Consider the following 12,947-nt stretch of genomic DNA (forward strand, 5'->3'; position numbering starts at 1 on the left):
TCCAAGTACAACATCAGAACCTGTTTCAGATTCGGTAACACTATCCGTAGCGGCCTCACGAAAACCAGGCCACCAAACGCGGACTGCGATTCCAAGAATTGCATTTACCGGATACCCTGTGAGTGCGGAAAATCCTATATTGGTGAAACTAAGAGACCATTGAATGTTCGCATTGTCGAGCACAAGAAGCACACACAGCGAGGAGAAACCAGCATATCAGGAATAGCAGACCATGTTTGGACCCATCAACACAACATCGAGTGGTCCCAAGCTGAGATCTTGCACAGAGAGGAACATTGGTTTAGGAGAAAATTTAAGGAAGCCGCATACATGTTGTCCAACAACGTATTCAGCCAGGCCAGCGTAGAAATACGAAACATATGGAAACCCATCATCAAACGAAAAATGGCCAACTCCCGCCATAACGGTCATCTCTCACGGAATCAGTGAAGCGGAAAATGGAAAGCAGAGAAAGTGAAAGTATTTCAACGACCTATAAATAGTCATCTCTCGGAGGAATCAGTCCAGTCATCACCCGAAGACGATTGTAGATACCAACAATCGAAACGTCGTGAACTAACGTGACTTGGAAACTCTACACTTTTTTATTATTTTCTTTTTTCATTCCTTTAATTTTTATTTATTCAATTATTATATTTTTACTTGTAGGTTATTTCACTATCATTTCATTTCAGGTTTATTGTTTGCTTAATATAATTGTTATCTTCAGCTATTCTTTTTTTAATTATTCCTTTTTACTTGTTTCAGGGATTTCAAATAATTTTATATAGTAGACAATGGAAGTCCAAACTAGTGAAATTCAACAGTTTTCTTGATGGTTTTTGGAAATGAACTCTAAGGGTAAGACCCTCTTATCAGTTATATTTCCTATAAAGGCCATCACTGAAAAGAGTAGAAAATCTCAGATCATTGACATTTCGATTTTTTTATACCATGAACATTCATTTTCAATATCGATTTAGTATTTTTATTGATCCATTCCTTTCAAGGTTAGGAATTGATAACCATATCGAAACTCTCAAGTAAATTGTATTCTTTGTTTTATTACTATGCTCAAAAGTCTCCTTTCCCAGTGTAACTAGGTAAGTCTACAGTGAAAGTGTTGCAAAGGGGTACAGTACTTCTAGAAGCTTCTGTAGATGGCGTCCGAATGAGAGTTTTCAATTTGGTAACCCTTCTCAGCACTTATACTTGAATTTCTATAGAAAATCAAGAACCGACTTAGGCTTTTGCCTCCTCAATTCAAGAGCTAGTCATTCGAAATGAGTAAATGTAATGCTTTCTTGCTCAAGATCCAGAAAAGAGTAAGGAAACGGTACAGAAACTTTCTAGCTCTTTCTGGTTATAGAAACAGTATTTCTTTCTGAATGACTGCTTCAGTTTTTCCTTTCCAGTATGTCATCTATTATTACACCCATTAGCCACATTTAAAACAAATTTGTTAATACTTGTATTCTGATGAGTCATTTTTGTGTGGCATCAATGACCTTGGGATGATTCTGAGTAATACATCTCCTCACAATTACTCATTAGTTAATATGGGACTGTACTAGACCGTTTTTCTTCAATGAAACATCCTAATAATCAAGGCGATGAAAGTTTATTGATTCACCCAGTACACCACGTAACATCCAAAACCTGGCGAATTTCGTGTGAATAGTTCCCTCACTCTGATATTTCCACCAAGGTTACCACATACAATGACCCGCGGTGTCTTCCACAGCGGAAACACGCTGTATAAGCGCCGTACAATACAAAGGATGGCCGGTCCACTATATTTCACCATAACCAGAGGTTATTAGTCATTCCGATTCTGTACCTCCACCGGTGGGTTCTAATCGACACAACCAGTTTCTGATGGTAACCAAGTGACAGTTTTCGAAATAGGTGATCGCGGGTAGTGTCGCTATTTTTTCGGTTTCATATTTGATCTCATAGTTCAGCTGCGATGGGACTTCAAAAGGTGAGAAATCTGTGCTCTGCATTTTTCAATTCCTGATACAATTGTTTGTAAATTCTTTGAAAAACTCTGCAACTGTTGCTTCAGTTCAAGGTGGAACAGTAACAGAATGCATGAGATATAAGGGTAAAATTCATCCACTCGAATAAGGCTGTAGTAAACTTGAAATTGCATTGAATAAATGATAGATCAAAAAACTGAAATAGCATGCTTTAATAGCAACAAACTATATATATATATATATATATATATATATATATATATATATATATATATATATATATATATATATATATATGAATATAGACATAGCACTCAAAAAAGTGGCAAACCATAGACACATGTTTCGGGCTTTTGGCCCACCATCAGTATGGTGCAGCCAAGTGGGAGGATGGGCAACACTTGGTTACCAAAAGATAGAAATATAAATGCACGGAGCCACCAGCAGGAGCCAACATTAATGACATTTGTCAAACCCACAAAAAATCCTATACACGTATAACTTTCTCGTCAATTTATATGTTCAATTTATTGTTTTTCGCTCATTTTCACTGCCCTGAAGAAGCTTCCCATTAGAAGCGAAAGCTTGGTAAAGTAAAGCAGAGTTTGATTTTTGATTTTTTGACTGAAAGACCCTGTTAATCTATTTTACCGTACTATATATATATATATATATATATATATATATATATATATATATATATATATATATATCCTTCATATTCAAGTATGTTTTGATATTTAAATATACCACTTCTCAACATCAATTAGTTTTTGAAATTATGAAATAAGATGACCCATGCGCAACCGTAAGGCCTTAAATGGGATTTCTCTTTGTTTATTTACTAATTAGACTAAATTAAGATGAAAAACCATGTGAGAAAAAAACAAAAGTGAATAAACGTTTCCATTATTATCATTATCTTCACCATTTTCTTTTAAAGATGTTTTTTATCAATAGTGAATTTTCACGATTATAATAATAAAAATATTATTAGTTATGATAATTATACTTGATATTATTCAATATGTGGGTGGCGAAAAAAATTCCACGATGAAGGTGGGTCCTCAGGGAGAAAAGTTTGGGGAACGCAAACATACTGTGATTTTTTATTAAAATAAATAAAATAGAAGGTGTTTCTAAATGTCATGTAAATATTTGTAAAGCGTGACTGATTTTGAAACCTGTTGAAAATCAATAACATAAAAGACTACGTTCATGATATAACAAAGCAATATAACTCAGTATTCCCTTAAATTTTATTATATATCTCATATATTTCCCAAGTTATCGAATTGAAACTTGCCACAATTGGTCAATGCCCAGGAAATGATTAGAAAGACAGTATTAAGCTTTCTATATGTTCTCGAGCCCTAATCTTTTCAACTATTCCAATTTTTGTACTGCGCCACTGGCCACTTTTCTCAAAAAATGTACTGTATGCAAGCACGCGTGTCCTTTAATCGATTTTGATTTTTCAAAGGACATTTGGGCTAATAAGTCGAATCCTTTATAAGGTGATTCAAGTACATTTGAATCTAAATGAAACCAGTTCAATTGAGAAAGATACTGTGCAGTAAAAATCGTTTTCAATGAAGATCATGAAGAGAAAATTTTCAGAAAATGAAACTGGAACCTCTGGCGCATAATAAATCCTAAACAAATACTTTTCCAGTCACCAAAAATTCATTGCTCTCCTCTAACCGTTTTCTTTTATAAGATCTGAACTGTTCATATCGTCTCTTCGAACCTTCATTCAATACCTAGTAACTTCAATATATTTCCAGACTTATTGCAATACAAAGCTATTTCTGAGTACGAGGCAAAATTTCTCCTGGAAATTGATGTATTCCAGTTTCAAGAGGAATTCCTATTCAATGAAAAGAATGAATACTTTCCTAGAGGGCAATTTTATGAAGCATACAGTTCATATGGATAATGCAGACTGTACTCATATTGTTTGATATTAAATTCCAAGTATTCTCATTTAACATCAGTTAGTGTGTCATTCTTTTGCTATTAGTTTTATAGTCTAGTAAAATTGGTTTTCAATCAATGCGTTCAGTTTTCATCTGTTCATATAAAGATTAGTTGATTGTGATTTCCACTAAAATTTTAGCTCATGTATGAACACGGTCATTCACCAATGCTTGTTCAAGAAATACTTCTTATAGTAAATTTTTTGGAAGGTTTCTCAATGGTTGAATTACATTTCCATCACGTATTCTTTACTTACTATTTATGAGGAACATAGATTTAGATAGAAATATTGGGAACCAATATTCTTTTGAGAGAATCACGCCTTCACTCTTCTTGTTACTGAATCGCATTTCTTTTTGAATATTCCGGATATATTGATCATATACTGACATCCAGCTACATCAATTCCTCAACATCTTGCATCAGTGTTGTATACACCAGGAACTTAATATTTCCTCATGTGAATAAGTCTGAAAATTCAGGTCTGGTAACCTAGGTGGCCGGTACTGTAGATGCACCTGATCTATTCACATAAGACCATAATTCTGAAGTGGACTGGACACTCCATCATGCAAAGTAAAATGTGTCCAAGCATCAAAATGGCATTCTCTTTGTGGACACTGAAGAAACATGTGAACAACTGGAGAGGAAGAAGAATCCAATTAGCTCATTACTCATAACGCCGGCCCAGATATCAACAGAAAACTGCCGTCTATGATGAATTTCCACAATGGCATGTGGATTTGTCCTACACCAACGATGCTGGTCAGAAAAATTAATGGTAGCATTTCGTAAAAAGCTAGCTCCATTCCCACAGATAACTTATGTACGGGTTGCCTCTTATATTTCGGGATTTGAGAACAAAAACAAATATCAATTATCGAAAATCACTTTATTGTTTTTCAAAATATTCTCCATGAAGATCTATACACTTTTGCATACGTTTGAACCAATTGTCGAAGCACTTTTGCCACTCTGATTGAGGTATCTCCAAAACCGCTTTTTCAGATGTCGAAAAACGTTGACCTCTCAGTTTGGTTTTTACGTGCGGGAATAAAAAGAAGTCATTCGGTGTCAAGTCAAGACTATACGGCGGATGACTCATCAAATCGATGTGTTGGGTACTCAAAAAAGCAGTTGTTTGAGTCTATGTGTGAGAGCTCACATTGTCGTGGTGAAGAGTGATCCGTCTTCGGTGGTTGGTTTTCCTGGTTTCTTGGAAGATACCTGGCAAGCAAATGGTTGTGTACCACTCAGAATTGACTGTTCTGCGTTGTTCTAGTGGTACGGTTGCGACATGTCTAGTTTTTCCCAAAAAACAGGCGATCATTTGCTTCCAACTTTTGTTGGATTTGGCTCTTCTTTAAACACCCTTACAGTCGACTGCTGTTTGCTTTCGGGCTCATACGCGTAAATCCACGATTCATCACCTGTCACGATGTCATAGACGTTATTCGAAGCACCGCATTCGTATTTTTTGAGCATTCCCTTCGACCAATCGACACGAGCCATTTTTTGAGCGATTGACAAATTGTGTGGGATCCAACGCGAACAAATGTTTCTGATAATCAAATGTTTATTCATTATTGAATGTATGCTGGTCCCACTAATGACTAAAGTTGTCTCAATATCACGACAGGTCACATGTCGATCTTTCAATAGCAGCTCGCGAACAGCATCATTGGTTTCCGGAACAACAACTGATTTTGGACAAATTTCACGAAATTCGTTTTGGAGTGAACTACGACCACGATTTATTTCACCATACCATTGATAAACACTGGTCTTTGGTGAAACTTCTTCGTCAAAAATTGAATTGGGCTCATCTATGCACTGTTGCTGAGTTAATCCACGTGGAAAATTGTAAAAAATAATCGCACGAGAATGTTCACGATTTAATTGCCAGTTGCCAGATTGCAACACTAGCGTTGCTAAATCCCGAAACATAAAAGGCAACCAAAGCCTGGAAACACCCCCAGCAAAGGTGTTTCCAAGCTCTAGCAACTTGGCAGAGATGAAGAAAATTATCGATTGAAATTTTTCTAAAAATAATGTGATAACCGTCAGATTCTCTACAACTATTTTCTGGATGCTCTTCTATTCCATTTCAAACTTCTTGAGCTCCGTTAATCTTTCGACACTGTATCATGATGAGCTGATGAACGTAATTGAGAGTATTCAACGAGTTGAAATCGGCGATATTCTTAGCTCAGTTACATTTGTTATCCCCCAGGGAACGGTTTTGAGCCCTGTACTGTTCAAAATATATACCTGAATGATCTATCCACAACCAATAATAATAAACTTGGTGTATCTATATTATTTTTCTGGCACGTCTTTACATACTCACAATTTGCAGCATCTGAACTTCGCCCTCCTCACTCTCGCCTTGGTTTCCCACCAAACCCTCACTGCCACGGTAAAGGACATCTTCACCCCCGAATCTCCCCTCACACGCATCCCAAGGGATGGAAAATACTCAAGATACGCCGGCGCTACCACCGACAAGTCCTTGAAGCCGGAGGACTCCCCGGACGTGGGAAGCAGCTCGGCTGCCGTTGGAAAGAGGTGCATCAGGTGTGACACAGGGTACTACGACAGGGACAGGGATAGAGGCTACTACAGGCCGTCGAGTTACGACGATAGGAGTAGGGACTACGATAGATACGATGATAGGGATAGATACTATGACAGGTGAGACAGTTAAGACTGATATGGTTTTATATGATTATACGTTCCTTTTTTTCCAGATACGACAGATATTCCAACAGAGACCGCTACTACGACAGAGACCGATACTACGACAAGGACCGCTACTCAGACAGGGATCGCTACGACGTTTACGCCGACCGCGATAGATACTCCAGCAGAGGTCGCTACGGCGGAGACCGCTACAGCGACTACGACCGCTACGACCCATACTACGATCGCTACGATAGATTTTCCGAGCGAGGTATAGGCTACGACAACAGAGGATATGACTACAGGGGATCGGACTACAGGGGATCAGACTACGGGGGTTACAGGCCTTGGGACGAGACGTATAGGGGTAGTTCCGGATTCGATGGTGCTGGGAGGGGGTACTACTTTGCCACGGGGAGGCCGGAATACAACGCAGGGAGCTACGCAGGGTACGGAGGTGGGGGGTATGCTAGCGGGTGGAACTATGGAAGCAGTGCTGGGGGGAAAGACGATTACTATAAGGACAGGGGGTGAGTGAATTTGTTTTCAAGTATTCGAAATTAACGTTGGAAATCTCGATTCTGCTTGAATTGAATTCTGATTGAAGTTTCTTCATTCCACTCAGTTTTCAAAGAAATAATTCGTTGAAAAGATCATTGCAGCAAGTCTGTTTCGAAGTGTATTTTAGGGATATTTCCTCTGTCTCTGTTCTCTATCTCACTATTGCCATTATCCATCGCATTTGAAAAACTGAAGGATATAAGTATGACACTCCCAGGAAAACCTGAAACTTCATACTCGAAAGAAAATGATCACCATGAGTTTTTATCGATATGAAATTCAGGATAATTCAATATATAATGGTTATTTTCAAAATGAGATGACTTGGGTTCAGCGAGGAGAATGTGCAGTCCAATGGTCAGAGTTCTAGTGACAAAGAGGCCATGACCCTTCGAGTTTGGAATTTCTACGTAACAGAATTGTACTGCATGAATTTCGACCATGAATAAACATAAATTGACGCATTTATTTTCAAGGCAGTTGCTCAAATAACTGATGAGCTGGGGTAAATATTGGGTGATGGTAAATAAATTTCTTTTTAGAACAACTGAATGAACGATATAAATGGCGATATTATGATTCATTCAATTCAACACCCAATACTGAAATTCTATGCCCTAATGGTTAATCAAAAATTGGTCACGACTACTTGTAATTGAGATCGGATATGAATACTGGAAAACCGTACCTGACACCAAATTCAGTTCCAATCCACACCTGACACCAAATTAGTTAAATAACTGGTTCTCATTCTTTTTCAACGAAAAGATGGGCCCGTCAATAGTCCTGATCATTTCATATTGAACAACTTCCTTGAACACAGTACTTAGGTTGTGAAATGAAACTTGACAAAAAATATTTCTGGAAAATTCTCAGACAAATATATTCTTGTTTTGGAATTTCTATTCAGCAATATCATTCTGAAATCCCTTATCCCCCCAGGGCATTCCCAACTTTTGATATTCGAATAGCAAAGAAGCTCATCCAAATTGCCATGGCAATTTGGAACGAAACTGTACAACCATTCCGATAAAATAATTTTTCAAAGAATGTTGAGAAATTTTACAAATAAACACTTCCACCATTTCGAATTTATACATATACATATCTAGAAATCTGAAAACTGTGAAATTGGTGGTACACACCTGACACCAAACTTCAATTGACCCCACACCTGACACCATTGACATGCAATACTTCCTAATGCTTTCCTGAAATGAATAGATTTCGTGTTTCTCACTACCAATAACAGTAATGTGTTTTTTTTGTTCCCTTCAAGTCGCTTCATAATAAATAACTCCCACAGCTGTGCTTCCTACACCGGCAACTAATTCAGTATCTCATGCACTGAAAATAAAAACCTTGATTCGCTCACAACCAGCTCAACATACGTGTCAGGAAATACATTTCCAAATGAATGTCACCGCGTTCCGTAGTAGGACCTAATTAAAAATTAAATGTGAAAGCTCTCAGATGAAAAATGTTAGAACGCGTTACTCGTTCACTCGGTTGTTAATGCTTTACCTATTTGTACTACGCTGCTAATGAGTTTCTCTTTCATCAGTACACCGGGTAGGTAATTGCGAGGGATATTAAGCGAGTCATTATGGAATAGAATGTACTGGAACTTAGAGAAGTAGTCAATCTCTGAGGAAGCACATGTCACCTTTGCCATGAAATCACAGGCAGGAATAAAAAGTGACTGAAACCTACAAAGTCATGCTGTCTTAATAGGCGATAGAAAGCGACAAACCTGATCCTAAACAGAAGAAGCTACAGAGCGATTTTGACATGAAAAAATCATATAGGATCGACAATAAACTAGGTGGCACAGTCTCAAGCTAACCTCCTTCAAAGAACCTGCGCATATGGCTACAATTGTAGCTGATGAGTCGTCGAAGTTTTGTCAGAAATAACTTCATTAGTCGACACTCAGTAACGTCCAAAGGAAGCTACAGAACGATTTCGACGTAGAGAAATACATCATGTGGCCGCCTCGGCATATCAACAACCGATAAAAATGTTGAGGAAGTGAAGAAAATTGTTATGGAGGATCGACGAACCACTATTAGGTAGTTGCTGAGATTTGTTGTTGGCAAAGAACAACACCTTAATCATGCCTCGGCCATCGTATTCACCAGAATCGGCCCCCTGCGACCCATGAGAGGACGGCGTTCTGCGACGATTGAGGAGATGAAAACCGAATGCCGAGGTAGCTCGAGTATATACCAAAAAGTGCATATCAGAACTGTAGTATTTGCAGATTAATCGCAAAATATTTCTAGTTGATTCAGCAAGTTTTTTTCCTTAACCTGTCTTAGATTCTTTCCAAATATTTTCTCAATAGTTACACATTTCACCGGTACCGCTAAAAACTGAAGTTTTTAGACATTTCCCACACGTATGATGCACTCACACATGATTGAAATATAAACTAAAAAGTGGCACCTTGATAGCAAACGTTGCGGAAAGTTTTATCAAAAGTTTGACGTACATTTCGTAAAATTTAATTAAAACTTTGAACTTCTGACGGGCCGGTTACGTCAAACTTGCGAACATATTCACGTGAGGAGAAAATAGTTGGAGCTGCTTTATCAAACATTAAAATTATTAGCGGTGGTTATTTTTTTCAACGACAAAACACAAGTTCAAGCAAAACGTTCTCAAGAAGTTTATTCCACATAAACGCAGTTCTCCAGACGAAAGAGTTCTTGAACAGTGAAGTTCGAAGTGTACTGAGTTGAACCTCAAAACTATCAACGTTGCGATGTTCGTGCCTCTAATCAGGCGGATGGCTTTTTCCTGGATTGAATCCAGCTTCAAGTATGCTTAGGGGCGAAGCTCCATACATGAGGAAAATACTCCAAAGAAGGTCTGATCTCTGCTTTATGAAACATCAAAAGTTGTTGAGATGTGATCTGGTTAGGAGACGTTTATCTTCTTGGAGAAAACCGATGCCTGGGTTTTTGTGGCATTGAATTGAACCTGGTTACTTTAACCCCAATTCGAAATTACTTCCAGGTCCTCATTAAGATATGCAACCTCCTGCTGCCGGTGAAGATGTCATCCGCAGCCGATGTCCTGGAATCCAAATGGAATGACGAGAAAAGTATGCTGTCGTCAGCAAAGCAATACATTGAATTATTTTTTTCCAATTAGTAGTTGATATACAATGAAAAGAGTGTTGGAAAACACCAGCGTTTATGGCAAATTGTCCTTTTTGAAACATCTTTAACTGCATTCTTTATACTACGGGGTTTCGTGCTTACAACACATTCTCGAATAACTGCCTCTAAATGGTTTATATCTCGAAAAGGTCTTTGCTTATACACCTTTTGTTTCAAGTAACTCCACAAGAAGAAATCTAGTGGGGTTATATCAGGAGATCTAGGCGGCCAAAAGTGTTCCATATTGTGACTGATTACTTTGCCCCTGAATATTTCCAAAAGACGCTCTTTAACCACCCTTGTAGTATGAATAGGTGCACCATCACACTGATACCACACAACATTTCTTACTTGAAGTGGCATATTATCCAAAACTTCAGATAGTTTGGTATTCACCAAGTGTAGGTAGTCCGCAGAATTTAAATTATGTCTAAAAAAGTATGGTCCTATAATTTGATCGTTTAATATGCCACACCATACATTCGTCTTAAACGAATATTGATCTTGACATTCGATTACGAAATGTGGGTTTTCTTTTGCCCACCACCTGCAGTTTTGCGAGCTCACAACGCCATTTGAAGAGAAGGTCGCTTCATCTGTCCATAAAATTTGATAAGGAAAATGATAATTTTCTTCTTTTTCCCCTTGAAACCAAAAAGAAAAATACAAGCGCATATCGAAGTCCCTTTCTTTTGATGTATTGATAAATTTCTGTTTATGAGGCGTAAATTTATTATTGTGTAAAATACGTCGTACACTCTCTCGGTTAACATCTGTTCTATGTGCAATATCTTGAATACTTGTTTTTTTTATGTTCTACGACATCCAAACATATTTCAAATTCCACTTCTTCAGTATGTCTAGAAGGCTGATGTGCTTTTCTAAAACTACTCTCAACCGAGCCAGTAGATTTAAACTTAGCTATTATCCTACTAACTGTTGACTGATGAATATTTCTTGCAGGATGTCTGGCATTGAAAATATCAGTTACTTGTCGGTGACCGGTATTCTCGCCGCATATTAAAACGATTTCAATTTTCTCTTGAAGATTCAGCATTTTCAACAACACACTAGACAACGAATAAACTATTTTGAATCTAAAACTGATAAACACTATTTTGAGTTATTCAACAAATGTCATATGACAATAAAATATTTTGCTTATTCAGTTCAGTTCAATTGTTTCCACAGTACCCTTAATTTAATTTCGTTGTAATTTTTCGTAATTAGTAAATGAAACTTTAACTGTTTGAAAAGTGCAGTAAAGAATAACTTATTGATTTTTCATTGATATTGTTTTTTAAATATGCTTATGTATCAAGCTATTTCGCAAAAAGTAGAAATAAAGTGAAATATTCATCTGTTTTCAAAAACTGTATCAACTTTGCATCATTTTTGGCATAATTTTTTCTGGTGTTTTAAATTTTTGCGAAATAAGTTGTATTCAGAATTGCAATTGGTAATAAAAATGCGTTGGAATGATAAGTTAGGCATAAAGCACTAACTTTGTTGAGGTTTGGCCAAATTTGAGAAATCGGCAAATGTCAAATTTTCGAAAAACTGTAAAAAAACTAAATTTGTACTAGAGAGCTAAAAATTGGTATATGGGTCAAAAATAAAAAAATGATCATCTTTTTTCTTTACCGATTTTCAAAATTTCGAGCAATAACTGCTTTTCTGAACATTTTTTGGAAAAAATGTCAAATTGGACAGGGAAGAAAAATCACTTGATCGGTTATATGCATGTCATTTGGCATCATTTTCAAAGCACAACCTAATGGAGATATCAAAAGTTGCTTGAAGAGATGAACAAAAAAAAATTTCATTTGATGCGGACTTTATGTGTGACACTGTAGATGTCCCAACCAGTAAGTTGTCTAAATTTTTAAATTCAAGATTCAGAGACCCCCAAAATTTAATCCTTCAAATGCAGTTCTAAATTCAGTAGACCTAGCTGACAAACTATCGAGTCTGAATATCAAAAATAATATCAAACTAGTATCGTTCGACGTAAAAAATATGTTTCCACATCCCAACAGACGAATGTCTTCCTCTGGTGAAATACATATTAGATAAGAGTCATACAAATCCATATATAACTAACGAATTTTGCAATCTCCTTGGTACATGTCTGAAACAAAATTTCTTCAAATATAATAATATATTTTACCTGCAAAACTCAGGTCTCACTATGGCCTCACCATTAAGTCCCATTCCGGCAGACATTTTCATGGACACACTAGAAAACATCCGCATCCTTAATAACCCCCTTTCACAGAAACACATTGTGTTTTGGTTCAGATATGTTGATGACGTACTGGTTGGTTTTGATGATTCAAACAGACAAATCAATCAAGTTTTAAATTTTCTCAATAGTCTGCATAACAAAATTAAGTTCACAGTAGAAATCGAGCAAAACAAGGAGCCTAACTTCTTAGATTTGAATATTTCAAGAGTTATTAATGGTTTTCAATTCAATATCTACCGGGAAAACACGTTCACAGACTGTACAATTCCATTTGACTCTTTCAGTCCGCGTTTAGGTCAATTATACACAGAGCTTTCGCAATCCCTT

The 12,947-nt window shown here is 37.0% G+C and overlaps 1 protein-coding gene across 1 annotated transcript in view; it reads left to right on the plus strand.

Annotated features, from left to right (window-relative positions):
* The first annotated feature begins 1,788 nt into the window (after positions 1-1,788).
* The window catches only part of LOC111503129 (uncharacterized), a 32,438-nt gene continuing 21,279 nt past the window's right edge, over positions 1,789-12,947 (plus strand). The window contains exons 1-3 of the mRNA XM_074177573.1: positions 1,789-1,984; positions 6,322-6,656; positions 6,713-7,174. Coding sequence (XP_074033674.1) covers positions 1,970-1,984; positions 6,322-6,656; positions 6,713-7,174 — 812 coding nt within the window. The 5' untranslated portion in view covers positions 1,789-1,969. The remainder of the gene's footprint in view (positions 1,985-6,321; positions 6,657-6,712; positions 7,175-12,947) is intronic.

The sequence above is a fragment of the Leptinotarsa decemlineata genome, unplaced genomic scaffold, assembly GCF_025532065.1.
Source record: "Leptinotarsa decemlineata unplaced genomic scaffold, Ldec_3_MD MMD2_tig00002974_RagTag_RagTag, whole genome shotgun sequence".
Lineage (NCBI taxonomy): Eukaryota > Metazoa > Arthropoda > Insecta > Coleoptera > Chrysomelidae > Leptinotarsa > Leptinotarsa decemlineata.